At 44.8% G+C, this 12,588-nt stretch overlaps 1 protein-coding gene across 1 annotated transcript; it reads left to right on the top strand.

The window, feature by feature from the left end:
* The first annotated feature begins 1,983 nt into the window (after positions 1–1,983).
* SLC52A3 (solute carrier family 52 member 3) lies at positions 1,984–9,526 on the top strand. The gene is made up of 3 exons (XM_060771876.2): positions 1,984–3,062; positions 3,981–4,104; positions 9,196–9,526. The coding sequence occupies exons 1-3, from the start codon at positions 1,999–2,001 to the stop codon at positions 9,406–9,408; spliced, it is 1,401 nt and encodes a 466-aa protein (XP_060627859.2). The 5' UTR covers positions 1,984–1,998; the 3' UTR covers positions 9,409–9,526.
* Positions 9,527–12,588: the final 3,062 nt, after the last annotated feature.

The following is a 12,588-nucleotide window of genomic DNA, read 5'->3' as shown; positions in this document are numbered from 1 at the left end:
ACGTGAGGCTGACCGGACAGTAATTGTTTGGGTCATCCTTTTTCCCTTCTTGAAGATTGGGACCACATTGGCCCTCCTCCAATCTGCTGGAACTTCTCCCGTTCTCCAAGAACTCTCAAAGATGGTTGCCAATGGTTCCGAAATGACTTCCGCTAATTCCCTCAGTACTCTGGGGTGTAGTTGATCTGGCCCTGAAAGGGGACTTGACCTCATTTAGAGCGGCCAAGTATTCCTGGACAACTTGTTTCCCAATTTGGGATTGGATGTCCTCTAATCCCTCATCCACTCCATCTTGCTGAGGTTGAAGATGACTTTCTTTTTGTGAGAAGACTGAGGCAAAGAAGGCATTAAGTAGTTCTGCCTTTTCCCTATCCCCTGTCAGCATTGCCCCATCTTCTCCTCAAAGAGGCTCTATCACTTCCTTGTTCTTCCTTTTTCTACTAACATAAGAAAATAAGCCCTTTTTATTGTTTTTAATGTCCCTGGCAAGCCTGAGCTCATTTTGTGCTTTAGCCTTGTGAATCTTTTCCCTACAGGAGTTGGCTATTTGTTTGAATTCTTCTTTGGTGATTTCTCCCTTTTTCCACTTCTTGTACATGTCTCTTTCAAGTATTAGCACAGTTAGAAGTTCTTTGGACATCCATTCTGACTTCTTTGCACTTCTTCTATTTTTTCTTTGTTGGCACTGTTTGCAATTGCACCTTGTGTATTTCACTCTTGAAAAACTCCCATCCATCTGCAACTCCCTTGTCTTTTAGTATCTGTGTCCATGGAATGCTGCTCAGTATTTCCTTTCCTAAAGTCCAAAATGCGGATTTGACTTGTCTTAGTTTCAGCCTTCCTTTGTACCTCAAACTTCAGGAGCACATGGTTACTTGCCCCTAAGGATCCGACTACTTCTTCTTCTTTTTTAAATATATCTTTATTGAGAATACAATTTGCTCCTCAGGAGTAGGAGCTTAAAGAGAAAAACTGTTACACATCACTTCAACTGCATCGATCAGATCCTCCACATTTGTTAGGATGAGATCTAGAGTAGCCGACCCCCTTGTTGCCTCTTCTACCTTCTGGACCATGAAATTGTCTGCAAGGCAAGCGAGGAATTTGTTGGACTTTGTACTCTTGGCCGAGTTTGTTTTCCAGCAAATATCAGGATAGTTGAAATCGCCCATGACTACTACATCTCTTCTTTGTGCTGTTGGCAGAAGACTTCATCATGTTCTTCATCCTGGCTTTTGATTGCAGTCTCTGCTCTGATCAATGACTGAGTAAGGAAAATCTTGAACAGTTTTATCATCTGCTTTAAAACAATCTAAACCATCTATAGGCATTATTTTTGTTACTGTTAAACTGCAAACCCATTTTGCACTTTCCTCCTTGACATTCTTTGGTCATTGCCTCAAGTGTGTGCAATTTTCTGCCAGCATTATGGATCTGCCTAGCTTTTTAGATTGTTGGTCTTCCTTCCTCTTATTTTCACAGATCCTAAAACCATTTTATTCAGATAGCGAGAAAGTTTTTAAACAAGGAGCCAGAAGCTGCTGCATTGTTTTAGCTGAGAGCTTTATAACAGCTTTTTAATTCAAATTTTAAAATTGTATTTTAGCTGAATTATTTGAATAATTGTGATGAGCTGAGTTCTATTTTAAGTTTGGACTTTCTATGTTGTTAACTGTGTTGTTTCTGAAGTTGTGAACTGTTTTGTCTCCCAATCCTGGAGAAAAGGTGGGCAGTAAATGCATACATAATGCTACATACATTTGTTGTTGTTCATTCGTTCAGTCATTTCCGACTCTTCGCGACCTCATGGATTAGCTCACGCCAGAGCTCCCTGTCAGCCATCACCACCCCCAGCTCCTTCATACTTACCAGCATAGAGTGCTATAGAGTGGAGAGGATCCCAGATCTCTCCACTCAAGGGACTGCTTGTGATATTGTACCATCTCTCACCAGCCTCTCTCCTCCAACAGGGATTGAGATCCTCACCGGGGAAGAGCAATGGCGTGGCTCACACACGTTCTGGCCTGCATCTTTGGGACGGGGTCTTGGATGGCCATCAATGGAGTGTGGGTCGAACTCCCACTGCTGGTAAACCACCTCCCAGAGGGCTGGTACCTTCCTTCATTCCTCATCATCATCATCCAGCTGGCCAATGTTGGGCCACTTTTCATCACTCTCATGCACAAGCTGAAGCCCGGCATGCTGAACGAAGTGCCCGTCATCTACGTCGTGGTTTCTACAGGAGCTGTGGCTTGCTTCCTCTTGGCGTTCCTCTGGCATTACACCACTCCAGTGGGTGGGCAGATGCACAGCACTGCCTTCTTCATCCTGGCCTTCTTCCTCTCACTGGTAGACTGCACCTCTTCTGTCACCTTCTTACCTTTCATGGCACGCCTCCACCCTCGCTACGTGACCACTTTTTTCATTGGTGAAGGACTCAGTGGATTAATCCCAGCTCTCTTTGCCTTGGCCCAAGGGGCAGGGATTGCAAAATGTGTCCAGGTGGCAACACCCAATAATGCAACAACTGGGAATGTCAGCTTGGCCAATGGGACTTTTGCAGATGTCCACCAACACATGGAAACCCAGTACTCCCCAGCCAACTTTTCCAGTCTGGTCTTCTTCATTATCCTCGCCACCATGATGTTTTCCTGCCTGATGGCCTTCTTCTTCCTCAACCGACTGCCCAAGGTCTGGGAGCTCTCCAAGGAGGACCTCTGTGTCAGTGAGATCACTCTCAACAGCATCCAGAAGATCCCTGTGGATGGACAAAAAACATCAGACAAAGGGATCTTCTCGAGCTCCACCAAGGATGCCAAAGTGGCCAATGGCACCAAAGAATATGATGGTCCAGATCCAGGAAAGGTTGTCTACTCTCGAGCCAGGTTCATCTTCATCTACGTAGTTTTGGCATGGGTTAACGTCTTGACCAATGGGGTCCTTCCCTCCGTGCAAAGTTACTCGTGCTTGCCTTATAGCAACATGGCCTACCACCTGGCTGCCACACTGAGCTCCATAGCCAACCCTTTGGCATGCACCATCGCCACATTTTTGCCCAGCAGGTGCGTGCCCTTCTCTTGCCAGAAATCCTTTCTGCTTAGAGTTCTTAAGGCATTTTTTACATCTGGGGTTGTCAATCCAGGTTGGGCTATCATAGCTTTCCTCAAGTACCGTAATTGGGAGGGATATTAATTTTAGTGCTAACAATCAGTGACATGTATTGTCGAAGGCTTTCAAGTTAGGCCCAATTCTATCATTGGTGGAGTTCAAGGGACTCTTTGATTGTAGGTGAATTATAAATCCCAGCAACTACAACTCCCAAATGTCAAGGTCTATTTTCCCCAAACTCCACCAGTGTTCACATTTGGGCATATCGAGTATTCCTGCCAAGTTTGGTCCAGATCCATCCTTGTTTGAGTCCACATTGCTCTCTGGATGTAGGTGAACTACAACTCCAAAACTCAAGGTCAATGCCCACCAAACCAGTATTTTCTGTTGGTCATGGGAGTTTTCTGTGCCAAGTTAGGTTCGATTCCATCATTGGTGGAGTTCAGAATGCACTTTGATTGTATGTGAACTATAAATCCCAGCAACTACAACTCCCAAATTACAAAATTAATCCTCCCCCAACCCCGCCAGTATTCAAATTTGGACATACTGGGTATATGTGCCAAATTTGGTTCAGTGAATGAAAATGCATCCTGCATATCAGATATTTACATTATGATCCATAACAGTAGCAAAATGACAGCTATGAAGTAGCAATGAAAATAATATTATGGTTGGGGGTCACCACAACATGAGGAACTGGATTAAGGGGTCACAGCATTAAGGAGGTTAAGAACCACTGAAATTGATTATGTTTATGATGCCTTCCAGTTTACTTTATATTATGTCAAAGTGAGCTGTTTTTCTGAAATGGGAAAGGCCTGTATCTGACAGCACCCTGTCTCGATATTTTGCTTCCTCTTCCTGTTCAGATCTCTCACGGTCTTGGGCATTTTGTCAGCCATCGGAACAGCCTTCGGAGCCTACAACATGAGCATGGCTGCCCTGAGCCCATGTCCTGTCTTGCATCACTCGGACTGGGGGGACGCCCTCATTGTAAGTAACTACTCTTCTTCATGTTTTTCATGACTGCATTTTCCCGCTGTTGGTGTCTTTGCTATGTTTGCAGTTGACTGTGAAATCATGCAAAAGACAATCAATGGAATTTGAGAAAAAAAGGAAAAATTCCACCATCATATGCAAATTATGGTGACTCTACATCAGCAAAAGGGGCTGTGGTAGCACAGCGGGTTAAACCACTAGCTGCAGAAAAACTTGCTGAATGGAAGCTTGGCAGTTAGCCCCAGCTCCTGCCAACCTAGCAGTTGTAAAACATGTAATGTGAGTAGTTCAATAGGTACCGCCTCGGCAGGAAGGTAGAAGATGCCCATGCAGCTATGTTGGCAACATGAGCAGGAGGGACTATGCACAACAGGCTCCTCGGCATCAAAAAATGGAACAAGAGCACCTTCCCATGGCCAGAGTTGAGCATCGCTCCGGACACAAAATGGAATGGGAAACTTATGCCTTTGTTCGTGTATTGTATGTCACTGTTCACTGGCTAAAAGGCATTGAATGTTTGCCTATATATGTGTATACTGTAATCTACTTACAGAGAAAGAGCAGAATATAAATCAAGTGTATTATTATTATTATTATTGTTTTCATGGAGGACCAAATCAGCATTATGCTTGCCTTCAAAGGGCCATTTTTGTGTGTGTCAGGAGTGACTTGAGAAACTTCAAGTCACTTCTGGTGTGAGAGAATTGGCTGTCTGCAAAGACGTTTCCCAGGGGATGCTTGAATGTTTTTGATGTTTTACCATCCTTGTGGGAGGCTTCTCTCATGTCCCTGCATGGGGAGTTGGAGCTGACAGAGGGAGCTCATCTGCGCTTTCCCTGGATTGAGACCTCAGACCTGTCGATCTTCAGTCCTGCCGGCACAAAGGTTTAATCCATTGCGCCACCGGGGACTCCTAAAGGGCCATTGAATCCATGGAAGAAGAATCTGTGTATATAGAGGGCAATCAGTGCTTTTTAGTTTTTACCTAATATTAGTCACGCAGTCATGCAGGCCAAATGATCTTGGAGGTGTCTAATTCCAAATCCCTCTCTCCTGACTAAACAGAAAAAACTTCAGCTTTCCAAATGTGACTGTATCCCAACTCCCATTAGCTCTAGTCATGATGTCTAATGATGAGGAATACAGGAGTTGTAATTGAGCATCAGGAGGACCACATAAAATGACATGGAGGGCCACATTTGGCCCACAGGCTTTGAGTTTGACACAGGGCACTACATCAACCTTTTGATGGGCTTCTTGGCAAGATTTGTTCCAAGGGGTTTTGCCTTTGCCTCCTTCTGGGGTTGATTTTGTCACTAGGGAGTTGTAGTTGTTGGGATTTATAGTTCACTTGCAATCAAAGAGCATTCTGAACTCCAGCAATGATGAAATTGAACCAAACTTGGCACACAGAACTCCCATGACCAACAGAAAATACTGGAAGGGTTTGGTGGGCATTGACCTTGAGTTTTGGGGTTGTAGTTAACCTACACCCAGAGAGCACTGTGGACTCAAACAGTTGTGGATCTGGACCAAACTTGGCACAGATACTCAATATGCCCAAATGCGAACACTGGTGGAGTTTGGGGGAAATAGATCTTGACATTTGGGAGTTGAGGTTGCTGATATTTATAGTTCTCCTACCATCAAAGAACCCCTTGAACTCCACCACCAATGATAGAATTTGGTCAAACTTCCCACACAGAACCCCCAGGAACAACAGAAAATATTGATGGTCTTTAGTGACCCCTCTGACACCCCCTTGCGCCCCCCCCCCAGGTGTCCTGACCCCCAGGTTGAGAAACACTGAATTAAGGAGAGCCAGGTTGCCTGTTGCCATTGGGAGAACAGGGGAGCTGGGAAGGGAGACTGAGAGAGACACATTCACTTCACTTCACTTCACTTCACTTCACTTTATTTCTTAATTAGTCGCTCTCCACCAAGGTGCTCCAAGCGACTTACAATCTAAAATAGCATTTACACAATATAAAGGCATTCAACATAAAAACATTCAACACTGACTATTTGGCAAATTAGATCTGATTACTTAAATGCACAACCAAGCAGTCAAGTCTTTGGTGCCTTTACAAAAGGTCGCAACTCCGACATTGCTCTAATGTATGGAGGCAATGAGTTCCACAGAATTGGAGCAGAGGTCGAAAAAGCTCTACGCCTTGTAGCTTCCAGGTGTACCTCCCTAGGGCCCGGTATGTATAGGAGATTTTCCTGGGTGGATCGAGGTGACCACTGATGGAGAAAAGGAATGAGGCGGTCCCTAAGATATAAAGGCTTGAAAGCTGGCAGCCCCTTTCTTCTGATGTGAACAGAACTCTGGGAAATGTAGTTTGGGAAGGTGAGGACCCCTGCGACAGAGAATTTAAAAGACCGTACCCTAAATTACATTTCCCAGAATTCTGCTCACATCAGAAAGCCCAAATGAGGTAGGGGAGAGCTATTGGCCACTCATAGCAGCACCCAGCCACACAGTTCAGAGTTCCAATAAATTATTGAATCTGCAAAGAGGACTGAAAGTCCCCCAAAATCAGCAGGTGTGCGAATCTTTCTGAAATGTTGGGAGAATAATGCCCTCTTGTGGCATAGTAGAGAAAATCAAGGAGATAGCCCTTGTAGGGTTTTTAAAAAATGTTGTTTGAAAAATTATAAAATTTCACCAAAAATCAGTGGATGAGTGAAACATTCTGAAACTTGGACGGCTAACAGTGGTAAATGTATGCTAGAAATGCAGCAAGTTTCACCTTGATACCTGCAACAATGAGGGAGTTAGGAGCCCCTGAAGTCTCCCCATTGGCCCAATTATTTAACGAAAAGGGAATGAAAAAAATTGTTATGTTGTCGAAGGCTTTCATGTCCGGAATTAATAGGTTGCTGTGAGTTTTCTAGGCTCTATGGCCAAGTTCCAGACACATCCTCTCCTAGTCCTTTTGGCTACACGAAATTGTGGGATAGTATGTGTGTCTCTGCAGCGTAGAAGGAGAGTCAGGGAGCACAGTAGATATGCTATCCTGGTCCTTAGTTTTTCCAGTCTTCATGTGTCTTGGAACAATTTCCCCCCATAGAGATGTCCAATGTGTTGTTGAAGACTTTCATGGATGGAATCAAAGGGTTGCTTCTGGAACATTTTTTTTGTCGTATCAGGAGCAACCGACACGACAAAACATGAAACATGTTTTCTGGAACATGAAATTAATGGAAACCTTCTGGAACATGGCCATACAGCCTGGAAAACTCACAGCAACACAAAAATTCATTATCTTGGCATACCTACTTTTACATACTTAGGTGATCCCTCGTAGCTCGAGGATGATGGTCGTCCAGATGTGGGCCTGTAGGTGACTCTGGAACCCTATTCTGGATCCGCATGTTCTCCCACAGTGGGGACATTGGTTTCCAGATGAAAGGTGGTCTTGGTTGGGGTTGGCTTGACATGTCTTCCTCTTGGCATGTTTCTCCCTTTCACATACCATTCGTGCCTCTTTGAAGTCTGCAGCACTGCTGGTCACAGCTGACCTCCAGCTGGAGCGCTCAAGTGCCAGGGCTTCCCAGTTCTCAGTGTCTATGCAATAGTTTTTGAGGTTGGCTTTAAGCTCTTTTCCTGTCCAACAACATTATTTATTTATTTATTTAACTTGTATACCGCTACTCCCAATTTGGCTTGGAGCGGTTTACAGAAACAGATTAAAACATTACAATTAGCTTTAAAAATAACCATAACAATAACAATAGGCAGCAAGGACAGACGTAGCCCGGGTTGAACACCCTTCAAAAGCTTGCCGGAAAAGGAAAGTTTTGCAGGCTTTCCAAAAAGCAAGTAGCTCTCGGATGGTTCGAGTTTCAACCGGCAAGGCATTCCATAAATAAGGGGCTACAATCGAGAAGGCTCTATGCCTATGTAGATGACAGATGATAGGTCCGGATGTTAGGGAGCATGAGCAATTTTTTGTCTTCAGACCGGAGTAATCTCTGGGGTTGGTAGGGGGATAAGGGGGATAAGCGGGCCCTCAGGTACGCCGGCCCCAGACCATATAAGGCCTTAAAGGTTAGTACCAGCACCTTGAAAGTGATCCGGTATTCTATCAGTAGCCAGTGCAGCTTTTTGAGAATTGAGGTGATATGACACCTTGCTGGCACCCTGGCAAGAAGATGAGCCACCGCATTTTGCACCAGCTTCAGCTTCCAGATCATTCCATTTCCCATTCTTGAATTCGGAGTAGAGTAACTGCTTTGGGAGATGGTGATCTTTGGGCATTTGGACAACGTGGCATTCAGTCCAGCGGAATTGATGGCAGAGGACCATCACTTCAGTGCTGGTGGTCTTTGCTTCTTCCAGCACACTGTCTTCCCAAGAGATTTGCAGGATTTTTCTGAGGCAGCACTGATGGAATCGCTCCACAAATTGCATGTGACATCTGTAGACAGTCCACGTTTCACAGGCATATAGCAGGATTGGGAGGACAATGACTTTATAAACAAGCACCTTGGTCTCCCTACAGATGTCCTGGTCCTCAAACACTCTCTGCTTCATTCAGAAAAATGCTGCACTCGCTGCTGACTTTTGTGGAGAGTAGCAAGCCAAAGGAGCGGAAATGGTCAGCATTTTCTAAAGTTACACCATTAAGCTGCATTTCTGGCATTGGAGACGGATTGACTGATGACTACTGGAAGAGCACTTTGGTATAGTTATGATTTTAGAAACCCTCCCCACAATTTAGTAATAAGCATTGACTATCTCACTACCTCTGAGGATGCTTGCCATAGATGCAGGCGAAACGTCAGGAGAGAATGCCTCTAGACCATGACCATATAGCCCAAAGAAACCTACAACAACCATGAAAGCCAGTCTCCTCTGGAGGGTTTAAAATAGAACCTGTATTGCCGTCTGTCAGGAACGCTTGGATTATGCCTCTCTTCATGGCAGAAGCGTCCTGGGGATTTCTTCCAGTTCTATGATTACCTTTTGTCCATGGTCATTTCAGGAATATTTCCATGTTGATATGAGGACGGAATTGTACAGTGAGAGATGGCTTTCTGCAAATACACAAATGTGCAATGTTGTTTCCCTGGCAGGTGATTTCCTGGGTGCTCTTCACAGGGACCCTGAGTTACGTGAAGGTGATGCTGGGGGTGATCCTTCGGAGCCACAGCCACAGCGCCCTCGTGTGGTACGGAGCGGTGGAGCAGCTCGGGTCCTTGCTGGGGGCCCTGGTCATGTTCCCTTTGGTGAATGTCTACAGCCTCTTCAGATCGGCAGATTTCTGCAGCTTCCGTTGTCCAGCATGACCTCAGAAATAGAGGAGAACACGGACAACCACTGAGGCCTTCCATGGCGGACTTGGTGGCAATGCTTGCTTCTGGAAATGCAACAAGCAGCCAGGATGGATCTCCAAATCCATAGCACAAAAAAAGGTCATAGAATCCTAGCGTAGGAAGAGGCCCCAAGGGCTGTCCAATCCAACTTTTTGCAGGAATAGAAACCTCAAAGGTTTTGTTGACCTTCCCTGAAGCCATTCTGATGTCGGAGAATCAGTTAATAACATCTTCTTCTTAGACTGTCCTGGAGGAAGCCTGCTTATCCACTCATGAATTTAGGTGAAACTCACTTTGCCTTCAGGAGGTATCTGTCTCCCGCATACCTGGCCAAAAAAGAGCCTTTATGCAGGCCTGTGTTAAGAGCCCCACCGGTACATAGTCTTCTGGATAAACCTGTTGTGACCGATACACCTGCATGTGGCCCCGTTTTCCGACAATATGGACAGGGCATTAACCTGGAGTGAATCTGCACTATAGAAATAATGCAATTGAGATAATTTTGGAAAGGGATTAAAAAAAACTAGAGATATTCTTGTTATTTAGTGTTTCTCAACCTTATTTATTTATTTAGAGCTTTTATAACCCGGTCTTCTCGACCTCCGAGGAGGGACTCAGGCCGGCTAATAACAGAGAATCAATATACAAATAAACTAAAGCATAATAACATCATAGTACATTAATACATTAATACACATTAAAATACAGATCAAGAATTACATAAAGCCAATTCGTCAAGGTAAATCACAAATTCACCACCATCCACCTTGTGGTCAACAGTTATTGATTCGATCACCAATCTGAGAATGCTAAATTCCAGAGCCAAGATTTTACCATCTTTCTGAAAGTCAGGAGGGAGGAGGCAGATCTGATCTCTATCGGGAGAGAGTTCCACAGCCGAGGGGCCACCAGGAGAAGGCCCTGTCTCTCATCCCCACCAGACGTAATTGCGAGGGTGGTGGGACCGAGAGCAGGGCCCCTCCAGCAGATCTTAACAACCTTGATGGTTCGTAGGTGAGAATCCGTTCCGACAGGTAAACTGGGGCAGAGTCGTTTAGGGCTTTATAGGTCAACACCAGCACTTTGAATTGTGCTCGGAAACCATTTGGCAGCCAGTGGAGCTGGTGCAACAGAGGAGTAGTATGCTCCCTTTACCCCGCTCCTGTTAGTAATCTGGCTGCCGCATGTTGGACTAGTTGTAGCTTCCGGGCAGTCTTCAGAGGCAACACCACGTAGAGAGCGTTGCAGTAGTCTATATGGGATGTAACCAGAGTGTGGACCACCATGGCCAAGTCAGACTTCCCAACCTTCAGTTCCTCATGTTGTGGTGACCCCCAACCGTAACATTATTTTAGTTGCTGCTTCATAACTGTAATTTTGCTACTGTTAGGAATCGTCATGTAAATATTATTATTTATTATTTATTTACACTATTTACATTAATACCGCCTTTCTCGCCCCTGGGGGGGACTCAAAGCGGATATATTTACATTCACTGGCCCAAATTTGGCACAAATACCCAATATGCCCAAATTTGAATACTGATGGGGTTGGGGGGGGGAGTGGATTGTAGTTGCTGGGATGTATAGTTTACCCACAATCAAAGAGCATTCTGAACTCCACCAATGATGGAATTGAACCAAACTCAGCATGCAGAACTCCCATGCCCAACAGAAAATACTGGAACAGTTTGGTGGGCATTGACCTTGTGTTTGGGAGTTGTAGAGAGCACTGTGGACTCAAACAATGATGGATCTGGACCATGAATACTCAATATGCCCAAATGTGAACACTGGTGGAGTTTGGGGAAAATAGATCTTGACATTTGGGATTTGTAATTGCTGGGATGTATAGTTCACCTACAATCAAAGAGCATTCTGAATTCCACCAATGATGGAATTGAACCAAACTCGGCATGCAGAATACCCATGAGCAACAGAAAATACTGGAAGGGTTTGGTGGACATTGACCTTGAGTTTTGGAGTTGTAGTTCACCTACATCTAGAGAGTGCTGTGGATTCAAACAATGATGGACCTGGACCAAACTTGGCACAAATACTCAATATGCCCAAATGTGAACACTGGTGGAGTTTGGGGAAGATAGACCTTGACATTTGGGAATTGTAGTTTCTGGGATTTATAGTTCACCTACAATCAAAGAGCATTCCGAACCCCACAAAGTATAGAATTGGGACAAACTTCCCACATAGATACTGTATTTTCTGATGGCAACCCCTCCAACCCCCAGTTGATAATCACTGATTTAGTAATCCTCACAACCTCTGAGGATGCCTGCCATAGATGCAGGTGAATGCTTCTGGAACATGGCCATACAGCCCGGAAAACTCACAGCAACCCTAAAGTGGTTTTCTTGGGAACCTTTGTTCAGAAGGGGTTTGCTTTCCTTTCCTTTGAGGTTGAGAGAATGTGGCTTGCCCAAGACCACTAAGTGGCTTTCATGGCTGAGTAGAGATTCAAACCCTGGTCTCCAGAGACATAGTTCAACACACAAACCACTACACTACGACCAAGGAAGCCATGGCTGCCATGAGTGAGCAAAGCCTGTTGACAGCATGGCCTGGAGAGCCATAAGTCAAAACTGACTTCAGGAGAATCAGCAGGTGATGATTCCATGTCAGTGGAACTATGGCTCAGCTCTGGGTTTCAGTCCAAACTTCATTTGATTTCCCCAAATGCTAAACCTGATTGAAGAAGAGGGTTCAGGTCTTAGCCAAGGAATCTGGAAAAAGTTTCGGATGATAGTCTGAACTTTAAAGAAGCTATCCAAAGTATTTTCGAAGGCTTTCATGGCCGGAATCACTGGGTTGTTGTAGGTTTTTTTGGGCTATATGGCCATGTTCTAGAGGCCTCTAAAACATGGCCATATAGCCCGAAAAAACCTACAACAACCCAAGCTATCCAAAGTTCAGACTAGAACCCGAAACAGGTATACCATCCCACTGACACAGGAATCACCAGCCACTACTTTTCAGTGCCTGTTATCCTATATTGCAAGTCTGAAGCTCTTGCATCCCTGGTATCTATGATTTCAGAAATGCTTCACATGTATCTATCTGAGAATAATAGGGTACCAGAATTCCTTAGCTGTAATGCAGCAGAGATCCACCAGGAGGTGGTGTAGCTTCAGACAAC

This window comes from Anolis sagrei, chromosome 4 (assembly GCF_037176765.1).
Source record: "Anolis sagrei isolate rAnoSag1 chromosome 4, rAnoSag1.mat, whole genome shotgun sequence".
In the NCBI taxonomy this organism is placed as follows: Eukaryota; Metazoa; Chordata; class Lepidosauria; order Squamata; family Dactyloidae; genus Anolis; species Anolis sagrei.
This window is presented reverse-complemented; position numbering and strand designations above follow the sequence as displayed.

What these genes read in the sequence shown, in the direction of transcription:
- SLC52A3 (XM_060771876.2), top strand. Translation starts at nt 1,999, where the DNA reads ATGGCGTGGCTCACACACGTTCTGGCCTGCATCTTTGGGACGGGGTCT. An exon ending in GCCACATTTTTGCCCAGCAG is followed by an intron (nt 3,063 to 3,980) that starts GTGCGTGCCCTT and finishes CTTCCTGTTCAG; the next exon opens with ATCTCTCACGGTCTTGGGCA. An exon ending in ACTGGGGGGACGCCCTCATT is followed by an intron (nt 4,105 to 9,195) that starts GTAAGTAACTAC and finishes TTTCCCTGGCAG; the next exon opens with GTGATTTCCTGGGTGCTCTT.